At 38.1% G+C, this 14,051-nt stretch overlaps 1 protein-coding gene across 2 annotated transcripts in view; it reads right to left on the bottom strand.

Annotated features, from left to right (window-relative positions):
* DOCK1 (dedicator of cytokinesis 1) overlaps positions 1 to 14,051 on the bottom strand; it is a 318,523-nt gene that overhangs the window by 53,576 nt on the left and 250,896 nt on the right. For both annotated transcript variants that reach the window (XM_069864186.1, XM_069864187.1), the window contains exons 34-38: positions 9,674 to 9,759; positions 9,331 to 9,487; positions 6,106 to 6,146; positions 4,730 to 4,820; positions 674 to 793 (exon numbers count right to left, since the gene is read on the bottom strand). In XM_069864186.1, coding sequence (XP_069720287.1) covers positions 674 to 793; positions 4,730 to 4,820; positions 6,106 to 6,146; positions 9,331 to 9,487; positions 9,674 to 9,759 — 495 coding nt within the window. The remainder of the gene's footprint in view (positions 1 to 673; positions 794 to 4,729; positions 4,821 to 6,105; positions 6,147 to 9,330; positions 9,488 to 9,673; positions 9,760 to 14,051) is intronic.

Here is a 14,051-nt window from a genome sequence, read left to right as displayed (position 1 = left end):
TGCTATGAAGATTTCTTTCAAAAAACCAAGTTCAAGTTTCTGAGATATTCTGACAAAGAGATCTCTGCTTCTATATGTAAACATTCTACTTCAATATGTAAACATCCCTAACTCTTCCTGTCTACAAAGTTAAACCCCTCCATCTCTGCAGAGGGATAACACCAGCACTCCATCCCACCATGCAACACTAAATGCAAATTCCCCCATGCAATAAAAGATACAACTGCAATGACATATTGTCATCTGCAAATATTTCAGCCTTCTTATAATATGAACCACAGACATCCATTCTCTGAGGGAATTATTCAGTGCACACGAGAAAAAACAAGGGCAGCTGAAGGATTGCATTAGCTCTTGCAATTGTCAGAAAATGTTTCCCAAATTACATGCACCGCTTTTTTATTTTCTCCATGGCATCATATGCACATATACTTACCCTTAACACAGCAGTTATAAATGTACCATTGTTTTCTTCGTTTCACTTTTTTTGGAAGTATTATTATCTTTAACTGCTAGCTGGTGCACCGTTTACATAAAGCACTCCAAATAACTTGTGGCAAGTTGAAAGCTCCCTGAAGGTCACTTGATTGCTAACTCTGTTTACTATTCAACTTATAAGTTAGAAAGAAAGGCAATGAAATGTATTTGGATTTCTTTTTTCTTCCCTTTTTACCTTGCCCTTGTCAAAGTAATGGATAATTTCTTGATATAGCTGATCTTTCAGCTGTCCTTGAGTAGCAGCCTGGTATCCATCCCGCTGGGTAAGATGTGCTGCACATGCTTCTTCTGACCACTAAATCATAAAAGAAAGATGAGAAAAGTGAAAGAAAATCAAAAGTTATTAAATGTCAGTAAAATTAGGCTAAATAAAATATAAATTTTTTTAAAAGAAGTGGTACCGCAGCTAATGCACTAACAAAGATTTTATTTTTTTGGCAGCTGTGTACTTTGATTCCTTGGGCATAAGGACCATTTATTTGAATGCTGTAATTGGAGACTAATTACATATATCAGCTGGAAGGAAGTTTCTTGAGGTGGCTTCCTCTCCTCAGTGAGTTTAATGAGACTGACCTTGGCCTGCTGATGGGTACAACCTGCTGGATGCATAATGAACACTTGCAGGTTTATGTTGAGAGAAGCTCTGAAGCCAAGATACATGAATACAAATGGAAGAGACTTCAGGCACATAAATTAAATAGCTAAAATTCATAGAGAATGTTTGGAGACATGGAAAAGCGCAACTAAATTTTTACAGCCTGTCTGCAGTCAGTAGCTCTTGCTTTTCCAGCAAAGGCCTAATGGATGAGGAAGGCGGCACAGATATTACATTAATTTCCTCCTAGACCTGAGAGGACCAAGCTATTCCGTACAGCCTTCACCCTTGCACTTGCATATTCTGGTGTTCAGTAAGGTACAGGTGCAACTTAAACCTTTGGACTCCCGTATTCATATCATCTACTCTTCATCTTTTTTCTTTTCTCTCCTTCCACTAATATTCCCTGCAATCTACCTGGGGATGAGACAACACACTGCAGCTTTTTCCCTAGACAGGATACTAATGCTATAGACTACCCTTCCATAGCTGTCTATTTTTGTGAGACTAGCAGGAAATGAATACCTCTGAGACTCACAAAACTCTATCAAATCAAATCACAAACCTCCATTAAATCAAATGAAACTTCTCATAGATTGAAAAAGAGATAGGGACAGGTGCTCCAATATGACTTGCTGCCTTAAGAAACCAAGTTCAAAAATTAAATCAGTGAAAGAACTGTTTGCTTTGTTCTCTGAAAATCAAAGTTACTACAGAAAGAAGACTGCCCACAAAAAATAAAGGGGTATAACATTTGGAGAAGAAATTCAACCAAAGACCAGCAACTCATAGATTTATTCACAGCATTGCTGTTACATTATCTAGTTTTACCTCCTGTATATTACTAAATTTCACCCCATTACTTAATTTGACCTGAATGTTTGTGCTTGGCTAAAGCAGATAACTTTGACAACTTTGTACCAGACAGCTGTACTTCTCAGCAACACAAACTTAACTGAGTCTGCAATGCAATGGCATTATTTTTCAGGATACAAAGAGCCACTACCTTCTGGCAGTTTTGAACAGCCTAATTTTGACTAAATGGGTCAAAAATAAAAATAAAGTCTCTTTTCTTAAGTGTGCTTCATAAGCTTGCAGTGATGTGGAGAAAACAATGGTGTCTCTCTCTCTGCAGACAGAGCCTTCTCGCAAATTTAAAGGTGAAATTCTCAAAAGCTCTCAGTCTTGACCTAAATGTGATCCCATTAAAATCAATGTGATGAAATACATGCCAATGATGACTTGTCATTGAAAATCCTGTCCTCGAGGTTTGAAAGAAAAACTCAGTTGCTTTCAAGTTGCACACACCACAATATTGCTGCTTCTCACGCAATACTGAACTCCTCCATCTGCTGCTAACTACTAGTAGTAACAGGATATTATATCAGCTAAATCAATATGCTTTTATAATAAAATATTCCCAAAGTATAACATAATTATATTTATAAGCACACATCTGCTTAGTGCTGAAAGCCTACAATAAATACTACCCTTACATTTGCCATCTTCTATTGATTTGCGTTATAAGAAAACTGGATATTTCTTTCTAGTAAATTAAAGCAGAGTATAAGATACTCATCTAGTCTCTGAAGATATTGTGTAAGAAAAAAAAATTGGCTAAACTTTACTTTAAGATCAAATAAATCATATTGACTAGCAAGTTCAAGCTGTAACAGGTATAAGTTCAAATGACATTTCATGGCACCGTTCATTCCACCATTTTTCCAGAAAATGCAGCACCTGTGGAAGGGAATGAATGCTTTATCTTCTCTAAAAGCTTCATTCATGCAAAGTGTGATGAGCACGTATTACACAATTTGGCAGTCCTGTTCTATGTCCCTCACGGGTATAAGAGAGATCTTTATAGCCACAGACTCAGTGAGTTACTCATTCAAACTTCTACCACAGGCTAACGACTGCACCAGTCTGTGTGACTGAAGGTGTCAGAGCCGTCTCCTCACATCTTCACCTCTTTGACACATGTCTCAACACAGAAAATTTCATTAACAAAGAAGTGACTGCATCTGGCAGGCTGTGTCCAACAATTGCCCTTCCTTTTAATAATGAATAAAGCAATTGCTACAGTGCATTTGCACTCCAGTTGAGTCTTACTGATGTTTTCTTGTGTAATAACCCTCTATTTATTCTAAAATACAATAAATACATTTCAAAGTGTTCTAATTTAAATTGCACAAGTATGCTCTGCATCATATTCAGTCTTATTACAGCTTGGCTGCAGTTTACTCAGTTTTGCTGTACAAATAATTCTCAGTGTTCCCAGCAAAAGCATTTCCTTTAATACCTTCCACATTTTGACTTTTGAAAATAGATATCTTACCATTCTCAGAATTGCTTAGATTAAACAAAGATTGCTAAGAACAATTCATTGCACAGAATGAGATAAATTTCCTTTATGAAAGAGGATACCATTAGCATTGCTGCAATAATGCAGATGCCTTGCAGTAATACAGAAGGTTACAATACGCTTGCCACTGGCAGATCAAGGGGAAAATGCAGTTCTCAGTTGTTCTGTCCTTGACTCTCAGCCCCATACGCCTCTGGGTTCTAATGTCCACAAGGGGAGCAGAAAGAGCTCCAGGTCTCCCTGAAGAAGAAAGATTTCTCTGTGGGTGCTGAGATGCGATGAAGAAGAATGGGACTAAAGCAAAAGCTTCGGAAAACACTAATTCTTATTAAATTTAGATTTTTACTTCTTTTCTATTGACTGCTTTTTAAAATTGAAACATAAAACTCCTTGCTACTAACTTTGTGATGACTAGGCTACATTAAGCATGCAATTTCATGCCACAAGCTGTTAAGTGCAGCATCCAGTATATGATAATACTGGAAAAATGGTTGTCACATGATGCCACATTTGTGACACATTCATTTTAACAAGCTGCACGTCATAGACAACATCGAGAAAGTTTTCAGTGCGATTAATGCTTATGAAATATGGCTTTACTGCATTTCTAACTGACACTATTTATTGTTAAAAACACAACTGCTTTATTTACATGGATTTTTGTATAGACAACATTATATACATACACTTTGCAGGTTACATCAAAGCATTCCTTGATGAATAGCAATACTGTTACGTCTCTTTAGAAACACTATAAAATGTGTAGTATGGCATTAAAATTATGTGTACCTTTTAGAGACATGAACTTGGAAAGAAGACCATTTAAACCTCTAATTTTCCAAAATAAAAACTGACTCTAGAAATAGCCAAGAGCAGTTCAAAGAAGTCTCTAGTACCCTCTGTATTGTCTACAAAAACAGCTCTGTAGAGAGCTGATTTACTAAAATATGTGTCTAGATGCTTCCACATGTTACATAACTTTGATATTAAAAAGGAACAATTTACAGCTTTGCAGTTTATTACTTGTGGTCTTGACTTGATTGCGCTTCCATTAATTTCAGATCAAGATGAGTAAAGCAGGCTCTGAAACACGCTCATGGCAGAGGGCTCGTTTCCTGCATATATTAATTACATGTGCAAAAGAGAAAACTGACAGATGAAGCAGCACACAGCTGCTAATCAGATGCAGGCGGTGTAACACTGACAAACGATACTACCATTGGTTACTGCTAAGATGACTTTCAAAACTTGTAATGTGTTTTGGCATTTACCTTCAGAAGCTTTGCATGCAGAAGTAATGTGTAGGCAGCTTCTGTATAGTTATCGCATTCTTTGTGCAGGTCACACAGCTTGTACAAATACCTGCAAGTAATAAAAACAATGGTTCTTAAAACAGGTTGGCTCTTAAATGTTACTAAATAATTTATTTTGAAGACTACAGTGGTTCAACTCTACCTTTGAACAACTAAATATTTGTGGGAATAGTTTAAGCACGTATTTCTGTGTGCAGGCACATTTAGGACCATTTGCATTTTCACTGTGGTTTTTTCCAATACATATAAATGACTTGTGATGCATAATGAATCCAATACAGATTTTGTGCAAGACATACTGCTCTAATTGTTCAGATATCCACCTCCTTCCTTAACTTCCATATCATCACAGCTCTGGAAGGGGATTTTCTTAATTTGTTTGTTGGGTCTTATTAGGGACAATTTAATCCCCAAACCTATTAAAGTTGTATTTTGAAAAAGCTAGTGGAAATACAGAACTTTGACTTTCATTGTGACATAGTATAAGTTCATTAACAGAAACAGGAGAGAATTTGGGTGGGACTCTGCTAGCGAGAGACAATTTGTCTTCTAAGAGATGCTGGATTGGGCAGACCTATGACTCATAACTTTACATGTTTGCCCACAGCTATCAACGCCACCTTTTGCTAGATTTTATTTTCTGTTTGCAAATTAATAAAGTAACAATTAAACCCACTTAAACAACAGGAAGCAAGTTCACAAGTGAAAATTCTTCCAAAATGGTAACGAGCATCTGAGAATGAATTAATGAATAATATTTAGATAGCTAAAATAGCAGTAAAAGCACAAGCTTCATCATTTTAGCACAACGGTCTAGCCAATTTTAAGCTGAAGTACAAATAGAGGACAAAGAAACCTGAGATGTACAAAAAGCACAACATCATATTATCATTTTTACTTTGTGTGAAAATAGATTTTGAAAGGTTCCTAAAAGCTTTAAATTTAAAATAAGTATCAGTCATGATATTATTTAATAGTCCTTTTTACCTCGAGTCACATATTTCATACCTTGCCAGGAAGCAGAACTATTTCTTTGCTCAGTTTTCTTTGACTTACTTATTTTTTCCGTGTGACAACACTACTGAGTATTTCAGTGTTCATCATAATATAAGTGAAGGAGCAGGAGAAAGGGGACAATCTCATGACTATAATTTCCAATGCTCACTGTTCTCAGTGAAGATAAGCTTTTGAATATACTTAAGGTTCAGTAAAGGTACAGGTTTTTATCACTTCTTTCCCTCCAGCCCTCGAGCGACTGCATAGTATGAACTTCATTTTCTCCAATTACACTACAGTAAGTCAAGTAGAGTTTGTCACTGGTTGTGTTTACAAACCTTATGTACATTTCTTCTCTCTCAATCTCCTTGTAGAAATTCTGAAAAACAACATAATTTTGTTACAAAGTCTTTGATTTCACAGTCTGAACTGTACACAGAACATGCTCCAAATTAAAAATTCATAATTGTGTAACATCAGCCTCAAAACTGCAAAATGAAATTTGCCTCAAGTGATAGAACACAAGTTGTTTAACTTATAAAGCCTAATGCTGTGATGGTTCATGTTGTAGCGTATTAGGGCTTATGTCTCATAGAAAAGGTTAAGAATTTGCAAGAATAGTACTGCTAGAAATTTGCTTCTGGCATTTGTAAGTCACACATCATTAACCATTTTTTTGTTGAAATTTAATAATATACAAAAGCGTAATTTTTAAGCAACAGTTGTTCTGTAGATTTACAACTCCAAAACTTAGATGAGTAATATATCATCTACCCTTGAATTCTAATGGTTTCTTACAAAATAAAAAGTTAGATTAGTGTTATTCACCTGGTTTCATATGCCAGACACTATCATCACTCTCTGCTGAAATGTCTGAATGTCTCTGGTCTTGAAATAAACTAGTTGATGCAACAAATATTGTAAAGCAAGACATGATAAACTGGGCAAGATATTAACGGCATTTCTGAATCTAATGTAAAGTTTAACTTAAAGAAAAAAAACACAGAGAAATTTCTCGTTCACTGAATTACAATACATTTAAACACTAAATTAAACCAGTCTGAGTAACCAAAACAAAGCTGCTCCCTTCAAAGAGAACCAAAATACAAGATTGTACCAGTTGGAAATGATGGATTATTTAGTGGATATACCATCTCAGTCGGCATAATTGCTCACTGGTTTTGAGGTCAACTCAAAAGACAAACTGAACCACATGAAAAATTTCTTCTGTCTGTTTTTCGTATTTGTGTGTGTTTGTTGTTTTTTAAAGTAGAAGGGACTTCGGAGTTTGGAGGGATCAATAACGTAAAAACCATTTTATCTTAATACTGCTGCCAGCTGCTCTGCTCTTCTGATGCAGCTCAAGAAGCAACATCAAATCAACCATAATCGGAATTGGCCTGGGCAGCAGGTTGACACTGACACACATTATATTTACTACAGTTCCCTCTCCCCCCAGAAGCAGTTCTTGTTCTTGCTCCATCTTTGAGAGCAGGTTCCCACATTCCCCTTATGCTGCACTGGCCCACGCGCATGGGCTCTGCAGTGAGTGAGCTGAGGAACCGATGGGGATGAAAAATAACCAGAGGGGAAGAGCGTGAGCTTTCAGCAAGATCCCTCCTTGCATCTGCTCTGCTACCATGGCAGCACACGTGCTTTTGCCAGGATTATGAGGGGAGGAACCAGCAGCCGAGGGAACAGACAGGGATTTTATATTTTTTTAACATCAGCACTGGCTTAAATGCATATCAAAACCTCTGACTTAAACTATAGTCAATACAGACAAACTTAATCCTGTGAAAGCCTTTGCATCATTAAAGTCCCAATTAAGAACTCTCTGAGACCTCAGGTGGGAATTGTGCTAAGCACAATGTGCTGAGTTGGATTTTTGCAAAGGCATAAATTTCACTTCAGGTGCATGGAGAATGATTAAAAGACTGTGTTGGCCCTGGAGGGCAAACGGGGCTTTAAAATCAAGCTCAGGTTTTAATTCACGCTTACTGAAAACAAAGGGAACTTCTGCCCGGTGATGTTTTTCTGCATTTCCTGCAGAATTCAGTGGCAGGGTTGTATGTAGATAAGTCACAGTGATTTAACTTGACAGCAGTAAATCACTCACAAAATTTATCATCTGTAAATACTTGAAAAATTCAGCTGACAAAAATCAGCATCAGGAAATGCTGCTAGAGACACTTGGAGAAATCAAACTCAACCTCTAAGTGTGCTATCGGTCCCCCTGTGGCTGGTACACCAAGAATTTCCAGGAAGAGACACAGCATTATGATTAAGGGAAGAAGAAATAAATTCACCTTCCTTAGGTAATTTGCCTAGTTTTATAAATTACCATGTTTTAAAGCACAGGGTGTGTGTGATACTTCATTTTCTACCTGGCCCAGTGTGTACCGGCAGGCTTTTCTTTCTCAAATTCTGCTTGGGAGGACACTACGACTTCTGCAGGCAACCTAATGGCACTTGCTAGATAAAGAGCCAACTCTCAAAGTTCATCCTCTTTTGGATTTCCTAAACATTCTGATGCTTTTGGACGTGCAGAGAGAGGAAAAACAAACTAAAAATAAAATCCCAATTTCTGATTTGATGTCTATCTTCTCTCCCATCCTGATTGGCACAATTTCATTTACTGCTTAAGTAATATTGCGGCATAGAGGCTGCACTGCGCGGACTGAGGCTATTTGCACTACTTGCAAAAGTGAAAGCTACAAACTATTTCCTCACAACTTTCCAAATGAGCCTGAACAAAATCAATCAGCCATCCCACTTAAACAATAAATACTGTCTGTGTCCCACAGGTTTAAGTGAAATAAAAGCTTTGATAACAATATAGGGATGAAAGCTCTGAATCCTTAGAGGCTAACAGTTTAATATTGAGTCCTATTGGAAAAATCAAATCTAGCTAGTACTATGTTTGGGGTTGTCTAAAATGTGTTTCGAGTTTTTTCCATATGCACTGATTTTGTGCTAGGAAAATCTCATATTTCAGTGCTTCCACTGAAGAGCACGATGTGTGCGCTATGGAAAACCACTTACTGCTTCAAACTTTAGCCTAATTGGACAAAAGTTTGTACTATCAGAGTAAATACTCCAGAATTTCTCACATCAGTGAGGAAAACAACCCAAGCTGCTTCTGCTGGGAATGAAGGAGTAACAGTCAGATTTATTAAAAAATTTTGAATATGGAAGCTAAGCAGTATGCAGAATAGAAATGAAATAGCAAATGCATGAAAAACTTGGTAGTAAATTGCATTTCTGTATGTCAAGGTGTTTTTCTGTAGGAAGTTGTTCACATATAAATTGTAAATGTCAATGAACAGCCTTCAAATATCAGGTCCTGAAACATTCCTTCTTAAATCTTTCCTTAAAATCAATTAAAGAAGTAATAAACCATGTTTTCATAGATTCACTGTCATTAAAAAAGAAAAAAAACCCCAGGCATTTCAAACTTTCATGAGAATCCCAATACGTACTCTGTTTTAAACAAAATCATCTATTAAAGGTGTAAAATTAAGAATATAGTGATTGTTTCAGGCTGATGATTTCTTGCTTACCAATACGTTGACAGTACAGCTCATGCGGTTCTCCTTGTTCTCATCATGCATTATGGTCCTGTAATCCAACAACCTCTCCATTAGGTGGACAACAAGTTTCACGAAAGTTTCTCCACTCTTAGCAAGGTATTTGTGTTTTCTGCAGTGCTCCAAGAGACTAAAAAAACAATTACATTTGCCTTGTTAATTACATGCAGAAAATATCCTTGACTCAGGTGTAATTTTAATATTGTGCATCATTAACAGATTTTAATTATTTCTGGGCTAAAAAGTTTATTGTAGTCTAATTGCTCTCTCTTCCAACTTTAATGTGACATAAATCTCACTGCTGATCAACACTTACATTTTGTCAAATAACACTTTGTACTGTTCATCTCCTCTGCCTCCTTCCACTTCATGATCCAGTTTCGTGATGATCTCATTTTCAAACTATAATTAAACAAAGCAAGCGTAAATAATCAGATGGCAAATATTTCACTTTATTACTGTAGCCTCAACTGTTCACAGATTGGTTAGGTATCTTGGTGAGATGTTTAGCCACTATTTTAAAGCTTGATTGACTTTAAGAGTGTTCAGACTCTGGTATTAGACTGCCTATGATGATCTCCTGCCCTACAAAGACTTTTTTGTTAAAGAAATCATTGGTCATGTTGTTTAACGAAGTTTAAAATATTTGCATTATGAAAACTAAATAAGGAGATTAATGACAAGAACAAGGGTGGGAAAAAAGAAGGGATAAAGCCAGGGAGAGAATGTCCCCTGCAATAACAGCAATAGCAACAGAAGTGAAATCAAAAATGTTGAAAGCTCTGTAAGGAAGATATGTAACACCTAAGGCTGTATCACTCAGCCAGATGTACATCGCAGCATCACTAACATTCCTTTTTAGTGTACAGATACAGGCTCACAGTTGGTCACAATTCAATTAACAAACCTACTAATAAGTCACTACAGAGGGGAAGGAAGCTATTTAAAACAAGAGTAATCCTTGTATTTGGGCAATAATAAAAGAATGCAGACTTAAGTGGGCATTAGAATATATTTTAAATGCAAACTAGATAATTCACTGGACTTTTAATGATTACGGAGGTTTTATACCTGTTGCTGCTACTTTCCCCAGGGCCCAGGTTAGAACAAATGCAAATTTAGTGAAGTAAGGCTCACTCTAGGCCTGCAGCCTTGTAATGAATCAGTCTAGTCATCTAATTCCTACTTCTTCATGAGATAAGCACAGACATCCACACCATTAGCAACACAACCTATTGTCAAGAGACCTCAACAGAAGAGCCTGGGTGAGAAGGAAGCCTGTGGCAGGGGAATGGGAGCCCATTAGTCAAGGTGGGAGTTTATAAACAGAGCAGTTATCTTCCACTTTCTTCACTGTTGCTTGCTTAAGCAGTCCCTAACTACTCCAAGGAGAAGCAAAGGGCCACCTGCACAAGAACAAAGCGTACTAATCTTCTGTAAGCATCAAGAGATATACTTTGTGTCTTGCAATTAATATTAAAGCATATCATGTACACATGAGAAAAGAATGGACTCTCTGTATCTTGATATACTTCCAGACTGCAGATGCACATCCACAACTTCTGGGCCCAGCAGCTGCCCATGGACCCTCTCTTGCACCTCTGTTTGAGCCATGAGCTTTCCTTCCTGGTGCTACGCTTCCCACCTCTAAGCTATACCAGTAACTCAACAGCATTTCTCATTCTTTATAAATTATTTTCACTGATCAAAATATCCATTTTGTTGACAATAGCACTAGCTCCTCTGTTACAGCCACCAAGTGCTGCCTGATCAGCAGAAGGGTTCTCTGGAACTGGAGGAGGCAGGCTTCTCCTGAAAGTCTGTAAACAAAACTAGGCATTTCATTCACCGGGAACAACCACAAGGAGGCAACAAGGACAACCTCAAAGACCATTGCAGAAGAGGTCATGTTCTTAAGATTTAGCTGATATCTCTGCTAAAAAAGGCAAAAATCAATGTCTAGGCACCAGAAGGAAAAAAAGTCCTCACAGAGAGCCCTGCCAGCCCAGGAGCTTCTGCTAAGGGTGGATAATCAGCATCTGGGCAATAGGATCATCATTGCAGAGCATCCCACGTGCCAGGGCAGAAAGCTTGGCCACGGTCTTGCCTGCAGTGTGGCAGGCAGGCTGAACCGTGAGTGGTGTCCATGTGGTCACCCCAGTGGTGCTGCTACTCCGATTCTAGCGCCACCCCTCAGCAGTGACTCGGGGACAGGGGACAAGGCAGGGAAGACAAGGCATTATCTCCAGACAGCTGCAGGGCTAAGACTGATTAAGCTGGGAAGGGAAACTGGATTTTTTTTAGTCTGAACTGAAATTCTGCTGGTGTTATTTATTTCAGTGAGAAGTGCGAGATCACCCTTGCCAACAGACTTATGTCATGATGAAACTCTGACAACAAGAGAGTGCTTTTCACCACCTTAATTTATATCACTCTGTGGAGGTGTAGTAGCTATGTCCACCACTGATCTCTTTCTGCCAAGGTACACTGAATTTTAAGCTCTGCCCACACAGTCTCAACTCAATCAACAGAGATAATTATAACTCTCCTGTCAAGCACCAAACCAACATGCCCTTAGTTCTGCCACAATCCCTGTCTCCTGAAATAACCCGTGCATGTAGGGAGCAAGGTAAACCTGGACAGAACGAGAGAAAAGCCTGCAGCAAGTAAGGGCAAGGAGAAGCATCTCAGTCAGCCCCACAACTGGAGGCACCTGCCTGCTCTCCTGGAAGGTCCTCTTCTGTTGAAGCCCATAGCAGTTATATGCATGCTGGCCAAGCTGAATCTGTGCGTGAAACATGGCTATGAACTGTAGATAAGTTCCTACTTTCCTAAGAAAAATCCTTTTAGGGAGAAATATGTATTGGTAGGAAGGATTTGCTTGATAAATGGTGACAATGCCAAAAAACTCCTCTTCATTAGGACAATCTCTGAATATCTTAACAGGCTCAACAGCAGTAATGAAAAAATCCACAGTCAGATCCAGGACACTGTTTTTGTTTCCCCTTCCAAGTTTCTATGGTCTTCTCAACATTAACTGCAGTAATGTTCACATCATTTTTTACCTTCAAATGCAACCCCAGACTTTTTGCCCTCTGCATTTGAGTTCAGAATTTTCTTTTTACTTACCACCTGGGAGCTGATCAGTATTGTTTCACTAACAGTGATAAAAAAATCCCTGCTCTGAGCTCAGTGACTACAAGCTATCAGGACAAATAATGGCAGAAAAAGTCCTCCTCACCTACTGCTGAATGCAAATTCAGGATACAACCTAGCAACACGAACAAGCCACTTGAACCGTGAGATGTCAGACCTGAACTACAGATTCTATCACACATCCAGAGACAAAATCAACCAAGCACCCAAACAGCACATATACCACCTTGAAACATTTTTTTTATTATGCATCACTGTTTTAAAAACGAAACCCCAAACCTTAGATTAAAATATTTCAAAGGTGGTATTCTGCACCCCAAAATCAGTGAACCACTGGTTGGAACAGACTTTGAAGGTCATTTAGTCCAGCATCTGAGGTGATGCAGGATTGTTGCCAACGCTAGGTCAGGCCAACTGTGACTTGTTTAGTCAAGGACTAAACATCTCCATGGATGGATGACCTCATAGCCTCTCTGGGTAACCTGTTCCACTCTTTCACTACTTTACTTGTGAAGAAATGAATGAAAAGTGAAGTGAAACAAGGTTTTTAACACAATGAATCCATTATTCAAGTAATGACAGGAAAATGAGAAATGAAGAATAATGCAATCCACCCCCTCCAAGAAGCAAACATAAGCTGAAACGCGTTCCCATAGTACAAGGACGTGTCAAGTAAAACACTAAGGCAACACAATGATGAAACACAGAAGTCACAAAATTGATGTTCTCTAATGAGACCAGAAAGAAATTGACTTTCTATACCGATGTGAAAAATGACACTTGCTGTCAGCATGAGCCCTTTAGGTGATGTATTCTTTAGCAAGAGATTACTCATACAAAGAAAAGCAATTACATTTGTCTTACAGGATCTTGAGTATTTTCCTGATATAGATTTTACTTAAATTTCTGTAAATCTAGGCTTTGTTGGGCCATCTCCCTAACGACCCTTTTGGGTTGAACAGATCTGGACTTGTGGGATTTCTGGGGTTTTAAGGACTGTTAACAATATCTTTGCCCTTCAGTCATTCTAGATACCTCTCAAAGAATCAATAGAGTGCAGATCATGCAAGCCAGATGACTAAACATTATTTAACTCTGTCAAAATCTCTTCTGTAGTCTTTCCACAGAAGAACATTTCATCAACACAAGCTGAGGTATATGGAGCCACTGTCTTCCACAATGGAAGTAAGAATGTGGCCCTGGAGCTGCACAGGTTAATGGCTCTGGGACACTGCACCTAGCATCTGTTGATGAAGTCTCATTTTTCCCTTTTCTTCTTTTAAACATGTAAATAGCATAAAGAAGACCTGTCATTACTGTGATGTAATTTACTCCCAAATGAAGAAGTGTCGAATTTTTCATGTTTACATTACAGCCAGTGACACTTGCTGAGGCTCCTTCTGGAGGATGAGAGATACTTCTAGCACCATCAGTGAGTTAAGATTCATATCATTCTGTTGACAATGAAAGCTTGAGGTGTGATGTTATGAAGATTACAGGAAATTGTTATCAACTTTTTGTTGCAGTTGATCAAGATC

This window comes from Phaenicophaeus curvirostris, chromosome 9 (genome assembly GCF_032191515.1).
Source record: "Phaenicophaeus curvirostris isolate KB17595 chromosome 9, BPBGC_Pcur_1.0, whole genome shotgun sequence".
Taxonomy (NCBI): domain Eukaryota; kingdom Metazoa; phylum Chordata; class Aves; order Cuculiformes; family Cuculidae; genus Phaenicophaeus; species Phaenicophaeus curvirostris.
The sequence above is the reverse complement of the archived record's forward strand: the minus strand, read 5'-3'. Positions and strand labels throughout refer to the sequence as shown.